The sequence below is a fragment of the Crotalus tigris genome, unplaced genomic scaffold (assembly GCF_016545835.1).
Source record: "Crotalus tigris isolate CLP2741 ecotype Arizona unplaced genomic scaffold, ASM1654583v1 scf7180000021561.349155, whole genome shotgun sequence".
Taxonomy (NCBI): Eukaryota; Metazoa; Chordata; class Lepidosauria; order Squamata; family Viperidae; genus Crotalus; species Crotalus tigris.
Genome location: NW_024098566.1, coordinates 237287 through 253120, shown reverse-complemented (window position 1 = coordinate 253120; position 15834 = coordinate 237287). Strand labels below are relative to the sequence as shown.

At 40.6% G+C, this 15834-nt stretch overlaps 1 protein-coding gene across 1 annotated transcript in view; it reads left to right on the top strand.

Annotated features, from left to right (window-relative positions):
- Positions 1-15834, top strand: part of VWF (von Willebrand factor) — a 113503-nt gene that overhangs the window by 56688 nt on the left and 40981 nt on the right. The window contains exons 23-31 of the mRNA XM_039318792.1: positions 615-755; positions 2248-2367; positions 3703-3859; positions 4620-4778; positions 5363-5498; positions 7502-8868; positions 9607-9726; positions 11947-12090; positions 13371-13514. Of these exons, the coding sequence (XP_039174726.1) occupies positions 615-755; positions 2248-2367; positions 3703-3859; positions 4620-4778; positions 5363-5498; positions 7502-8868; positions 9607-9726; positions 11947-12090; positions 13371-13514 (2488 nt within the window). The remainder of the gene's footprint in view (positions 1-614; positions 756-2247; positions 2368-3702; positions 3860-4619; positions 4779-5362; positions 5499-7501; positions 8869-9606; positions 9727-11946; positions 12091-13370; positions 13515-15834) is intronic.

The window sequence follows — 15834 nt, the reverse complement described above, 5'->3', positions numbered from 1 at the left end:
TCTAAGTGCTGTTGCTATTGCTATCTAAGTGGTGTAGTGGTTAGAATGCAGTATTGCAGGCTAACTCTGCCCACTGCCAGGAGTTCGATCCTCACCGGCTCAAGGTTGACTCAGCCTTCTATCCTTCTGGGGTTGGTAAAAGGAGAACCCAGATTGTTGGGGGCAATATGTGTTGACTCTGTAAACCACTTAGAAGGGGTTGTAAAGCACTGTGAAGCGGTATATATCTAAATGCTATTGCTATACTATTTCAGACAAATGGTTATCCAATTTCTTCCTAAAAACCTCCAGTGTTGGAGCATTCACCGCTTCTGGAGGCAGGTTGTTCCACTGGTTAATTGTTTTGACTGTCAGGAAGTTTCTCCTTAGTTCCAGGTTGCTTCTCTCCTTGATGAGTATCCATCCGTTGTTTCTCGTCCTGCCTTCAGGTGGCTTTGGAGAATCAACTTATTCTTCAAAGCACTTGAAGGCAAGACCAACTTCTTTGTGGCAGCCCCTCAAATATTGGAACGCTACTACCCGTTAATTAATGGTCTTAATTAATATCAATGAATTAATCGTCTTCCTGTTGAAGGAGAAGGAAGATGACATTTCTTTGGCTTGTCCCTTGAAAGGATAAAGTCTGTGGTCTGTGTGGGAATTTTGATGGCATCCCAAACAACGATCTGAGAAGTAGCCGGAAGCAGATTGAAGTTGATCCAAGTGACTTTGGGAATTCTTGGAAAGTTCACTCACAGTGTGCTGATGTCGGAAAGGTAGGTGTAAAAATGTGTTGCACCTGGTGTTGGGATTGGGGGTGGAGGTGGTGCCTGTCTCCATTTTCAAAATGTTTTAATGTCAGGGTAGGAAAAGCAGCAGTGTATCCTAGTATCCAACCGTAACTCTTTATCCAATGATAAAGGAGGAAAACTCCCTTTGCCATGATGCCTAGAAATAATATGGAAAACTATCTTAATTTCTGCGAGGTTTGGAATGGCGGTTAAGCGCTGTTCCTCAAACTTGGTCAGTTTAAGACACGTGGACTTCAACTCCCAGAATTTCCCAGCCAATTGAGATCCGCACATCTTAAAATTGCCAAGGTTGAGAAACGCTACACTAGACCAATAGGAAGGCTGTTGTATTATTGTATCACTTGCATTATTAGTAGAATAAAAGTGAATTAGCAGGGGGTTTTTTCCACTGAAGAGCCCACAGATTGGCCACAGTGATTTTGTTCCTTGAAGGCTCAGTAAATCATCTTTTATATTATTCGTTACACAAAATAGTATAATTATCCTAGCGTTTGGGGGTTAAGTGCAATGGAAACTTTACTCACGGTCCTGGTTTCCAAGTGTATAGAATTATGCTGCTACAGGAAATTCAGGGAAATCAAAAGAATTTGCAACTTCAATTAGATTATTTATCCAAAGCAAAATTCAAACTACAGTGTCTTCAGAATGCAAGATGTTATTTACTCCCTGTCTGAGATCAAATAATTTATATGAAATTACAGAATGGGATTATAGATATGAGTGATATGGAATTGCAGGAGGGATACAAGTTAACACTAAAAGAAATATCATTATTTTTCTGATTAGTGGGACAGGCCAGAATCAAAACAGCTTCAAAAACAGGTAGACCTCAACTTACGAACAGAACTTAGCTCAAAATCTCTCTTGTTAAGCGAGTCATTTGTTAAGTGAGTTTTACCCCCCAATTTTACGACTTTTCTTGCCATAGTTAAGCGAGTTGCTGCAGTTGTGAAGTTATAACATGGTTGTTAAGAGAATCCAGCTTCCCCATTGTTAGAAAGTCACAAAAGGGGATCACATGATCTTAGGACATTTTAACCATCATGTCAGCTGCCAAGGGCCTGAATTTTGTTCACATGACCATTGCGGGGGAGTGTTATGTGTCGTGTGTTGAAAATGGTCATAAGTCACTTTTTTTTTCAGTGCTGTTGTGTAACTCTGAACAGTCCCTAAATGAACTGTGGTTAAGTCGAGGACTGCCTTTATACTTTTGTCCAGAAAGTTACCGTTAAGAAAAAAAAATCTTGGCTTTTCGTTGTGTGAGAATCAGATTTTATTAACTTTTTCGTAAGAAATGAAAACCAGATCTTTCAATTTGCTCCCATGTATTGAGATGCATGTCTGTGATTTCCGAGAAGGAACGTTCATCTCTCATTGCTATGAAGAGGCTAAGTTGACAGGTAATCGATATAGATACACTTCTCGGTGTTGTAACATATTTCTTCTCTTTTTGCAGCTTTCCCAAGGACAGGACCTGGCAGCTTCGCTGTGCAATGGCCACGCAATAAAACAGGTGAAGGTGGAGACTTCCTGCAGTGTCTTGAATAGCGATCTCTTCAAAGAATGCAAAAAACTGGTAAGCCCTTTCTTATCCAGCTGATAACCCCCATTCGGGCGCCAGTGGCTGGGCAACTGTTTGCCATCTGAATCACGAGGGCAATTCAGAAATAAACTTCCATTTGAGCCTGTGGGAGAAATAGGCGTGGATAGCAATACCCGTCCTAAGGTGCCGTGCGCAGTAGTTCAGTAGGCAGTGAGTAGTGGAAGGAGAAGGTTGCGTTGCAGTTGACTCATCCACTAGATTAATTGAAAATGAACCATTTTTTTCAATGAAACAATGGCTTGCGTCGCGCACCGGTTTGACAATGACAATCCGCTTCAGGATGCTATTGTGGGGTGGCTTCATTCCCAGGCGGGAGATTTTTTTTTTCCAGAAGGAATTTCAAACTTTGTGAGAAGTGGTGACAAGGGCCTCAATTTGAATGGCGATTATGTCGAAAAGTCATGGCATGTTGTAGTTTTCTAATGTGTATAATACAAGTTCTGTATCTGCGAGTGCCTGTCTTTGATAACTAAATGGAGGTTTGATTCCGAATTGCCCTCGTAATAACTAACCCAGATGCTTAGTACGAATGAAGGTGAATATATGCATCCAAGGCAGTGATGGCGTTCAGCTGGTTTGCACCGGTTCAGCAGAACCAGTAGCTAAATTTTGTTGAGTTCGGAGAACCGGCTGAATGCATACTGCTTCCGGAAGTCCGTTCTAGGCCTGGGAAGCCTGGAGGAGGCCTCCCAGATCTGGAACGGCCTGCCAGAAGTGCGTGGATGCCACTTCCAGAAGTCCGTTCTAGGCCTCGGAGGCCCAGGCCTGCATCCATGCAGAGAACCAGTTGTTCAGGGATTTGAATCCCACCACTGGTCCCAGGATAATGTTGCAGGATCTAATCTTCGTTGGTCACCGGGACCAAAGGGTTAGTATTCTGACCTTTCAGACATGTTCTGGAGCCCATCCTTAGGGACTGAGAAATCCTGAGAAATTTCCTGAGGATGGGATCCATCACGAGTCCAAAAGCTTGGAAGATTAAACCTCTGGTCCCAGTGACCAACCCAGATTGGATCCTGTAGATGCTTAGTGTTTGCTTAGGGGGTAAAGGTTCATACTCCAAGCATGTGGGTTGGTTTCTGAATGTGTTGTTACCAGGCTAGGTGACATCTTCAGCAAAGTTTAGGGGGGATGCCAGTGTCTGCCCTTGAGATAGATTCCTTGCCCTGAAGAGTTCACTGTTGGTGGGAGCTGGTTTATGGGACCTTCTAAAATTTAGAGTTTGTATTGTGAGGGACCTTGTTTCTTGGAGGCTGTGGAGATCTTCTCAAGAGCGCAAGAGTTTGACTCGTACTACTTCCATCATAGGTGGATCCTGAGCCTTATGTGGAAATCTGCATGTATGACACCTGTGCATGTGAGTCCATTGGGGACTGTGCTTGTTTCTGTGACGCCATTGCTGCTTACGCCCATGTGTGTGCTCAGAAAGGCGCAGTGATCCATTGGAGGTCTCCTACTCTATGCCGTAAGTGCTGGGGACAGAATGAACTAATCTCCTTTCTCACACAACACAGACACACACACAGGGAGAAAGAGAGAGAGAGACAGAGACAGAGACAGAGAGACAGACAGACAGACAGAGACAGAAAGTGAAAGAGAGAAAGAGAGAAAGAGAGAGAGCAGAAATGAGTCAGTTGCCAAGTGTCCGAATTTTGATCATGTGACCATGGGGATGCTACAACAGTGAAAAACAGTGCTGTTTTCAGTGCTGTTGTAACTTTGAACAGTCACTAAGTGAACTGTTGTAAGTTGAGGACTACCTGTATAGCAATAGCAATCGCAGTAAGACTTATATATCACTCCATTGTGCTTCATGGCCTTCTCTGAGCACTTTACAGAGTCAGCCTGTTGCCCCCCAACAATCTGGGTCCTAATTTTTACTGACCTCAGAAGGATGGAAGGCTGAGTCAACCTTGAGCCGGTCAGGATCGAACTCCTGACAGTGGGCAGAGTCAGCCTGCAATGTTGGATTCTAACCACTGTGCCACCACAGAATACACTATATATTAATCCCATCAATTTTTGTTAGTTTGAGAATTGCAGAAAATTAATATATATGAAGTATAGAAAAAAAATTCCTTGCGCTGGGTAATGAAACATCTGCAAGAAAACAGCCAAGCTCAGAGAGCACCAAGGACCCCTCATCTGCAGATGTTCATTTTTAAAAAATATGGAATGATTACATGGCACAAGATTCCCATCATTTTTTATTTGATGCTTTGTAGCACAAAGTTGTGAAAGTATGAACAAAGTGGAGGAAGAATATCAATGTGAATGGCGATACAACAGCTGTGGCCCGGCCTGTCCAAGGACGTGCCAGCACATGGATCCAATTTCATGTCCTGTCAAGTGTGTTGAAGGATGTCATCCCCACTGTCCCGCAGGTAAGCATCTCCACTCCATGCGTAACGTCTGGTCAAGAGGACTTTACTTGGAGTTCCACTCTTACTTAAATAATAGGATAGTTTTCTCTCCTGTAAAGTAGGGAGAAGCAAGTTAGGGGTTTTCCAGGTGTCCTTTGATCAGTAATGACATTCAGTCATGGCTGGTTGGGGTTACAACATAATTCAGATTTGGGAAATGTGGTTGCGTGGTTAGAAGGCTCAACTCTACCCCATGAAGTTCCTCTTTGAAGACATTTCGCTTCTCATCCCAGAGGCTTCTTCAGCTCTGACTGGATGGTGGGGAATGGAAGGATTGATACTCCTTGCAGACAGCTGGTCCTTTGCCTCCTTTTAGAGAGTCATTGAGGCCACTTGGAGGTTTATAAATGATTGAAGGAATATAAATTCTTCCACTCCCCACCATTCAGTCAGAGACGAAGTTCCTTGGATAAGAAGCAAAACGTCTTCAAAGAAAAACGAGAGTACTCCAGTTGCCTCGTGAAAAAAGCACCTTTGGGACAAGGTATATTGTTGCATTTTTAAAAAAGAAATTAAACTCCTTCTCCAACAATTTTGTAAAACAGGAAAAATTCTCGATGAGCTTTCTGAGTCTTGCATCAAACTTGAAGAATGTCCGGTGTGTGAAATAGAAGGTCGCAGAATTGCTGATGGGAAGAAGATCATTTTGAACTCGGAGAATTCTCAGCTCTGCCAATCCTGGTAAAATAGAGAACTCGGTGGAATTTAAGGGAGGGGAACAGGAGGAATTAGGGCAGAAAAGAAATGTAGATTATATTCCACGTATTCTCCATAGCTCTGGATTTTAGCAGGAGTATATGGTTAAGGTTTTAGCAAAGTTTTCTAAGGGGATCAGTTGCATTAGTCTGCAACAGTCCTGGAGTTAATCACACTTTACAAAACCAAAGCTACTCCCAAGAGCATACTCTGTGGTGGTACTGGCCGAAACCAGAACAATTAGCATTTTTTGAGTATAGAAAGTTTTTTTAAAATGGGAGTTTATGTTTAAAGCAAATAATACACTCTTTTCCCATGAAGCAGGGTTTTTTTTTAAAAAAAATAGCTAAGTCAAACCACTGTTAGTAATTTGTAGTCTGAAGTCAATTCATATCATGGTTCCGACAGATGAAACTCTTCAAAAGAACTTCGAGGCATTGTTTACCTTAAAGAATCTTTATTCTGAGTAGCATAATATTGGCACTGCATAATCGGAACCAAAAACTGAATTCCCCCCCCCCCCCAAGCACATAGTATCAAAGCACAATTCCCTCCTCCAATTAACAGTCATAAATCACATTCCCCAATTAGCTTGAAATGCGGGCTTCCTCTCCAGCTCTCCAGCCCGCGAATTCCTTATCAGCTCTGGTTACAATAACCTTGATTCTCACGCTAGGTTTAGTGATGTTATATACAGCTGAACTCTCGTTCACATCCTCCCTCCCAGCATCATCTAACTCTAAAAGCAAAAGGTAAAAGATGGCTACATTTCCATCTGTTGTCAGTGCAAAAACATCCGATGTTAGCAGCATTGACACCAGAACAATTAGCAATTTTTTGAGTATAGAAAGTTTTTCAATTTTTTAAAAAATGGAGTTTATGTTTAAAGCGAATAATACGCTCTTTTCCCATGAAGCAGGATTTTTTTTAAAAAAAAAATAGCTAAGTCAAACCACCATTAGCAATTTGTAGTCTGAAGTCAATTCAATAACTTCAATACTTCTTCTCTAGGGAGAAGACAAGCCTCATGATCTTTCTTGAAAAAAAAATACTTTAGGAAACTGGTGACAGGCTGCTTATTTGAACTCCATTTTTCCCTTCCAGGCATTACCTATCTATACATTTTTGTCCATCTCTGTTGTCCACTGAAGTCACTGTCTCAAAAAAAAAGAAGTCAAATTATGACATTCAGATTGATCCATTTTGTTCCACGGAGTGAAAAATATCCAGCCATTTGCTTGTTTCAAATACTGGCCCACAATTTGGAAGTACACATAACTACCTCAGAATTATATTTATTCTAAAGGGGAGAGGGGTTGCAGTGGATTAGGGGTTAAGATGCTGGGCTTGCTGGATAGAAAACTGGCAGCCCAGATTTGAGACCCAAGCACTATGCAATGGGTGAGTTCCCATCCTTGCCTCAGCTCTTGCCAATTTAGCAGTTTGAAAACATGCAAATCCGAGTAGATAAATAGGTACCACTTCAGTGTGGGGGTAAGAGCACTCCATGATGTCATGCTAGCCACATGGCTGCAGAAATGTCTTTGGACAGTGGCCTTGAAAACGAGAGGAGTACCGCCCCCTATAGTCAGCAACGATCAGCGGAGTAAAATCTGCAGGGACTCCTTTTTATTTATTCTAAAATGGATAGAATTATGAAATGCAAAGAAACATTTTAAAAAAACATTTAATGTCAAGGGCAAGAAATTGGGAGTCCAGCAGCTCAAATATATATAGGTTTATTGAATATAGGTTTATTGCTCTCTACAAGAATCTGAACTACTTACGGTTAAAGTAAATTGGAGGTAGATAAGAGTCAATGGAATTCAGTCAATGGACTGAGAGCTCCTGTGGGCACAAAGAGACTCAAGACTAATGACATATTTGACTCCTCCTTCAGGCTCAGCCTAGTCATCTCATATTTAATCCACATATAACACAGAGGTTGAAATGAGATTTTAACCATTCATTTTTTCCTACTTTGTTAGCCATTGCGAAGTACGAAACCTGACGTGCCGTCCTTGTGGTCTGGAAGAGGCTGGCAAATTCCTGACCACTGTTAGTCCAGATAAAAAAGAGGCAGATGAAATGGAGGAAGAAGAAGGAGAAGAAGAAGAAGATACCACACGTGAATATTCCTGTAGCAAAATGATGGATCTGGCCATCTTAATGGACGGTTCCAATAAGCTTTCCGAGAGTGATTTTGAAGAGTTGAAAAACTTCACCATTAACATGATGGAAAAACTCCACATCTCCCAAAAAAGGATTCGCCTGGCCGTCCTGGAGTACCGCACCGGTTCACACATTTACCTTGGTCTGAAGGACATTAAGAAGTCAAAAAGAATGAAGAGGATTGTGCAAAATATAAAATACACAGGCGGGAATGTAGCCTCTGCCACCGAGGTGCTCAAATATGTTGTGTTCCATGTATTCGGCAAGGCGCCGCGCACAAACGCGGCCCGAATCGCCATGATATTTATGGCAAGCAAGGACCCCAAGAGAATCCAGGGGATCTTCCCGATTTTGAAAAAAAAGAAAATAACTGTGATACCAGTAGGCCTTGGACCCCACGTGAGCAAAGAACAAATTTCACTACTAGAACGGCAGTCGCCAGAAAACAGAGCCTTCCTGATGAACAGCGTGCTTGAGTTAAGGCAACGCATGGATGAAATAATTGACTACTTCTGTGGCCTTGTGCCTGAAGTCAGTGTGGTTCTTTCCACCCGACGCCCCATCCCAACTCTACCCAGTGTGCATACGGGGACCTACCATCCCAGTTTGACAGAGGTACCGTCAACACAGGTTTCTATCTCTGTTGAGAAGATCATGGACATCGTCTTTTTAATTGAAGGGTCCGGCAAAGTCGGCAAGAACAATTTCGACACCATCAAAGAGTTTCTTATCCGTACCATCCAGGAGTTGGAAGTAGGAGAAAAGACCATTCACGTTAGCATCCTACAGTATTCCTTCACCATCACCGTGGAACATTCTTTCAGGGAACGCCAGTCTAAGGAACTCCTGATTAAGAAATTGCGGGAGATGAAATTCCAGGGAGGCAACGCAACCAACACTGGACAGGCGCTCAACTTCGTCTCTGAGCAGTCGTTTACCACCAACAGAAGAACTGAGCAGGTGCCCCACTTGGTTTACATGGTTACTGCAAATCCCTCTACGGATACCATCGTTCGTCCTCCCAGTGATGTCCATATTATTCCGATTGGCATAAGGCCTAGTGTAGACATCCAGGAACTCGAAGAATTAAGTCAATCACAGGCTCCTATTATCATAGAAGGCTTCAACGATCTCATCCAAGAAGGGCCTGACTTGGTCCTCAGAACCTGCTGCTCCAAGAACGGTAATGTCTGCTTTATTTATTGTTGTTGTTTTTATTATTTTTTTTTAAAAAAATATGTTTTATTGATTTTTTTAACACAATCACAATATTTGGTAAACAGCGTGTTGTCTGGGTTAGTATTTACAAAACAATAACAATTAATTTCTATAATTCTATAGTTCATATAATGGCTTTGCTTGGTTTTCTCTTCTTCCAATACTATTCTCTTTTGCCAACCTTAAATTAGTATGTTTCTTATTATTTGAATAAATGACAATTGAATGTAGACATTTTTCCTCATGTTTCTGCCAATCATAACCATATCAGTATAAAATGTCTTTTCTAATTGATCATCTTGATTGCCTCGTCATAGATCCTGTTTACAAAATTCTTATTTAAATTTGTTTTCCCCCACAATGTTCGAAGCATTCTTACTGGTTCAGATTTTCTCAAAATTACACTTAAGCATTTAAGTCTCTTTTTTTTCTCATACAAGCTTCTTGTTGTTTTTAAAGTTGGGAACAGAAGCTAAATGGTTGTCTCAAAGGTGTTTTTTCAAGAGACAACTGTTTTTTTTTCTTGCAGTCATCTGTCATTAGCACTCTTTCTGATGACTGCAATTGCACACGCATATGATGTATAACTTTATTGTTTCTCTAACTTTCTATTTGTCCTCTTGAGTTGTTTTTGGTGAAGTTATGCTACCTGCCAGTTTAGTATAGAAACCTTGATGATGTATTGATTTAAAATCTTCCTCAGAAATTTGCACCAAGCCCATGGACGTGATATTTCTCCTGGATGGGACCTCAGACGTTGAAGAAGCTCAGTTTGAGGAAATGAAACGTTTTGTGAAAGCATTTATTGAACACGCCGATGTGGGTGAGTAATTACCTCACGGGAGACTTCAGGATGTTCTGAATTTGTTGTCTACAAGAAGAAGGCTTTAAAATAAACCCATAAAGTCTTCTTAAAAGGAACATTGATTTGTCTCCATGGAGCGTTGTGAACATTAGCATAGGAATCTACCTCATCTACCTGGTGGTGCAGTGGTGAGAATGCAGTACTGCAGGCAAACTCTGCCCATAGTCAGGAGTTCGATCCTGATTGGCTCAAGGTTGACTCAACCTTCTGTCCTACCAAGGTCAGTCAAATGAGGACCCAGATTGTTGGGGGCAATAGACTGACTCTGTAAACTGCTTTGAGAGGGCTGTAAAGCACTGTGAAGTGGTATATAAGACTAAGTGCTATTGCTATTGCTATCTAAGCCTTAGGGACTCAGTGGTCAGAATGCTGGATTGCAGGCTAACTCTGCCCACTGCCAGGAGTTTGATTCTCACTGGCTCAAGGTTGACTCAGCCTTCCATCCTTCCGAAGTCAGTAAAATGAGGACCCAGATTGTTATGGACAATATGCTGACTCTGTAAACCGCTTAGAGAGGGCTGTAAAGCACTGTGAAGCGGTATATAAGTGTAAGTGCTATTGCTATCTAAGCTGTGGTAGCACAGTGGTTAGAATGCAGCATTGCAAACTAATTCTGCTCACTGCCAGCAGTTCAATCCTGACTGGCTCAAGGTTGACTCAGCCTTCCATCCTTGCAAGGTTGGTAAAATGAGCACCCGGATTGTTGGGGACAATATGCTGAGTCTGTAAACCACTTAGAGAAGGCTGTAAAGCATTGTGAAGCAGTATATAAGTCTAAATGCTATTGCTACTGCTATAACAAGGGCCTTGCTCTTCAGAGTAACTTCTGCTGCTTATGGTCTTTCTGCCACACTAAAATTATTTCCGTGCCAGAGGTTGACAGTTCCTTGGAACTGAAAGTTACACCTTCCTTATTCGGTAATCTGATGAAGTGGCTAAGCAGAGAACAGATCCTTTTGCACTGACTCTTAGGATCAATTGGATTAACCACAAATCTCAGCTGTGTAGCTGTCTTATTTTGATGCAACAAAACAGAGAAACACATACAGCCACTTGGAGGAATAATTTATTTGCTAACATTAAAAGCTTTTGGAAAGCGAACAATTTTTCTGCAGGTATGAGTTTGCTAATCTTCAAGCCGCTACAACAGAAAGCTTTTTTGTTGATTAACAAATAGAAAGGTGCAACTTCTCTTTTTTATTAAAAAATAAATAAAAATGTCTTGATATGTGTCTCCAGAGTGGGGGGTGGGTGGGAAAAATGGTAAAGAAACCAAACACAAGGTCATCCAACTTTCACTGCATCATTTACAAAACCTGCAGTCATAAAACTAATATAATTTGTATTGTCAGTGGGTAGCTGAGCAAGCATAAATAATAATAACAATGACAAAGTTGGAAGGGACCTTGGAGGTCATCTAGTCCAACCCCCTGCTCAGGCAGGAAACCCTACACCATTTCGGACAAATGGCTGTCCAGTCTCTTCTTAAAAACTTCCAGTGTTGGAGCATTTACTGCTTCTGGAGGCAGGCTGTTCCACTGGTTAATTGTTCTAACTGTCAGGAAGTTTCTCCTTAGTTCCAGGCTGCTTCTCTCCTTGGTTAGTTTCCACCGGTTGCTTCTTGTCCTGCCTTCGGGTGCTTTGGAGAATAGCTTGACTCCCTCTTCTTTGGGGCAGCCCCTGAGATATTGGAACACTGCTATCATGTCCCCCCTGTTCTTTTTTTTTTTTTTTTTTAGAAATGTTTTATTGATTTTTTTTTACAATAACAATCCTTAGTACCTAGTGTACAGCGTATTGTCTTGGTTCATAAATTTTGAAAAAAAAAACCCCAATCAATAGTAGTTAATTAACAGTCAATAATAATTAATTTTTGTACTTCCATAATTGGTACGTTAATTTATAGTCTACTCCTTTGATCTTCCCTCCTCCCAATAGTATTCTCCTCCTTCAACCTTAAAGAAACATAATTCTAATATTTTCAATACATAAATGGTTAAATATAAATATTTTTTCATGTCTGTACAAATAATAATAACGTTCATGTATGACAGTTTTTTTTATCCACTCGTGTTGTTTTTATAAAAATCTTATGAGTTCGCCATGTATCCTGTTTTCATAATTCAGTCTTTTTAATTGATCTATTTCCTTCCCTGAATCTTTTGGGTTCCTCTCCAGGTCATTCTTGGACTCAAGTTGCGGTACTTCAATATGGAAAAGTGAACTCTCTGGAGATTTCATGGAATGAACTCCAGGAAGAAACAAATCTTCTGAAAAAGGTGGACTCCATTCATCAAAGAGAGAAAGGCCCAAGCAGACTAGGTATTGCAAAGGTTTTGCTTTAATCAATTCTAAGAAAGTTTGTTGAACTAATGATGGTTTTCTTGTATTTATTTAGAATGGAATAGAATAGAATAGAATAGAATAGAATAGAATAGAATAGAATAGAATAGAATAGAATAGAATAGAATAGAATAGAATAGAGGAATGAAGAATAGAATAGAATAGAATAGAAGGAGAAGGAGAATGAGAATGGAGAGGAGAAGAGAAGAAGAGAAGAGAAGAGAAGAGAAGAGAAGAGAAGAGGAATGGGAATAGACTAGACTAGACTAGAATAGACTAGAATAGACTAGAATAGAAGGAGAAGGAGAAGGGAGAGGAGAAGAGAAGAGAAGAGAAGAGAAGAGAAGAGAAGAGAAGAGAAGAGAAGAGAAGAGAAGAGAAGAGGAATGGGAATAGCCTAGCCTAGCCTAGCCTAGCCTAGCCTAGCCTAGCCTAGCCTAGACTAGACTAGCCTAGCCTAGACTAGACTACACTAGAATAGAATAGAATAGAATAGAATAGAATAGAATAGAATAGAATAGAATAGAATAGAATAGCAGAGTTGGAAGGGACCTTAGAGGTCTTCTAGTCCAAACCCCGTGCTCAGGCAGGAAGCCCTATACCATTTCAAATAAATGGTTGTCCAATCTCTTCTTTAAAATTTCCAGTGTTGGAACATTCCTTCTGGTGGCAAGTTGTTCCACTGATTAATTGTTCTCACTGTCGGGAAATTCCTCCTTAGTTCCAGGTTGCTTCTCTCCTTGGTGAATTTCCATCCGTTGCTTCTTGTCCTGCCTTCAGGGGCTTTGTAGAATACTTGACTCCCTCTTCTTTGGGGCAGCCCTTGAGAGTTTGGAAGACTGATATCACATCACTCCTGGTCCTTCTTTTCATTAAACTAGACAGACCCAATTCCACCCAATACATTTAAGTTGTATTGATACAGTAATGTATTTAACATTGGTTTTAGAAAACCTCGCAAACTGAAGTTAATGTAACAGTAGCAGGGAGAAAAATCTGGAATTTTAGTCTATTTAAGAGGTTCCATTAAGAGCCATCTTGTGTTTTCAACACAAAACCTCTCCATAATATTAGCCTACTTTGCTCAAGATTCAATGACTTTACGAGCAGTTACTGAAAGCAGAGTGATCTTATTCTAAGCAGCTCAGAACTTGGGGCAAAGAATCCCAGCTTTGAATTATAAGATTTTCTGATCTGCTTGATCTTTCCTTGTCCTTTGCTCTGCTCACAAGCTGCGATTGTCCGGTGATTATTTTCAGGGGATGCCATAGACTTCGTGGTTCAGCATGTCATTTCTGAAGCCAACGGAGGACGACCCAATGCATCCAAAACGGCTGTGATTATTGTGGCAGGCACCTCAAAGGACGCTGTGGAAGCTGCTGTCTTTTCCGCAAGAGCCAACAGTATGTTTGTTATTTTGCCATTCCTTTTCTACTCTTCTATATTTTTGGAAACGGACCTCCAGCTTGTGGGATGTGAAGTGCCCCTGTCCTTTTTCTGCTGAAGTATATATGCCCTGCTCTATACAGTGGTGGCTAAAATGGTGGAAACCTTTTGGGAAAAGCGTACAGTAGAAATGCCACCTTTGGGTTAAGTTTTCACCACTTTTTCTTCTAATTTCTTTATAACTGTAGCCTTGTTCACTTAACATTACTATTTTACATCACTTTCTGGGCGACCAGTCAACACAGCTGGGAGATATCCAGGATGCATGTACGTGCGGGTAAGAGAAGCGAGTAGGACAGAGGGATGCAATGGGGCGGCTCCAAAGGCAAAGGAAAAGGCATTAGGAAGCCACACTGTGGGCTGCATAATAAAAGGGAAGGTGTGGGAGGTGCTGGTGGCCGAAGACAGCCGTTCGTGCTGTGAGGATCGAGTTTCTGTGAACTGTGTTCAGTTGACTCAGGTCTGTGAATAATAAAAGGGGATTGGTTTTTCTTGTGGTTCCTGCCTGCTTGTTGGAAGAGGGGTTTCTCCAAGGTACTCACGTAGGCTGGGACAGAACAGAGGAGATGCTTAACATTTTATGCAAAAGTCTCTTTCTCGGGCTCGTGAGAGTCATGTATTGGCTTTGCCACTTTGTGTTCTGTGCGTTGCATCCAGGAAGACAGCCTGCAGCAGTTAAGTGACCCTGAATTCCTTTGGGGAACACAGAGAGCCAGGTGGTTGAAGGTGAAAAGAAAAAAACTGATTCTTTTCTCCTGTGTAATGCTGTACAAAATCCAGACCTCTGCAGTTGCCGTGCAAGAGAGACAAGGTCACCGTGCATAATTTACAGGTGGCGGTAGTGTAACATGTAGCCTGGCCATGACCTCAGCATCTACTTGTGGCTCCCAGTATAAATCTTCAGATAGGGTTACCTCTGCAGGTTGTGTTGTTAAAGGTAATCGGAGGTTTTTAGAGCCGACTGAAAAAGGAAAACCTGATAGTAACCCTGTTCAATGCTCTTGCTGACAAACTGGGGAGTTCCATAATCTCTGTGTAGTTACAGGACATGAAAACAAGCTCTGGTCAAAGTAAATGTGGCTATGACTATTGGCTGAACAAACGTGGATCCAAAGTTGGTGGCGTATTGGAAATCCTGCTTTGGTCCATAAGCCAGTTTTCTTTTAAGGGTGAAATTTGTCTGAAATGGTATAGGGTTTCCTGCCTAAGCAGGGGGTTGGACTAGAAGACCTCCAAGGTCCCTTCCAACTGTTGTTCTATTCCATTCCATTCCACTCTACTCTACTCCATTCCACTCCACTCCACTCCACTCTATTCGATTCCATTCTATTCTATTCTATTCTATTCTATTCTATTCTATTCTATTCTATTCTATTCTATTCTATTCTATTCTATTCTCTATTTTCCATTCCATTCCATTCTATTCTCTATTTTCCATTCTATTCCATCATTCCATTCTCTATTCTATTCTATTCTATTCTATTCTATTCTATTCTATTCTATTCTATTCTATTCTCTATTTTCCATTCCATTCCATTCCCATTCCATTCCATTTATTCTATTCTATTCTATTCTATTCTATTCTATTCTATTCTATTCTATTCTATTCTATTCTATTCTCCATTCTATTCTCTATTTTCCATTCCATTCTATTCCATTCCATTCCATTCCATTCCATTCCTATTCTATTCTATTCTATTCTATTCTATTCTATTCTATTCTATTCTATTCTATTCTATTCTCTATTTTCCATTCCATTCCATTCTATTCTCTATTTTCCATTCCATCCATTCCATCCCATTCCATTCCATTATTTTCTATTCTATTCTATTCTATTCTATTCTATTCTATTCTATTCTATTCTATTCTATTCTATTCTATTCTCTATTTTCCATTCCATTCTATTCCATTCCATTCCTATTCTATTCTATTCTATTCTATTCTATTCTATTCTATTCTATTCTATTCTATTCTCTTCTCTATTTTCCATTCCATTCTATTCCATTCCATTCCATTCTATTCTATTCTATTCTACTCTACTCTATTCTATTCTGTTCTCTATTTTCTATTCCATTCCATTCCATTCCATTCCATTCCATTCCATTCCATTCTATTCTGTTCTCTATTTTCTATTCCATTCCATTCCATTCCATTCTATTCTATTCTATTCTATTCTATTCTATTCTATTCTATTCTCTATTTTCTATTCCATTCCGTTCTCTATTTTCTATTCTTTTCTTTTCTATTCTAATCTATTCTATTCTATTCTATTCTATT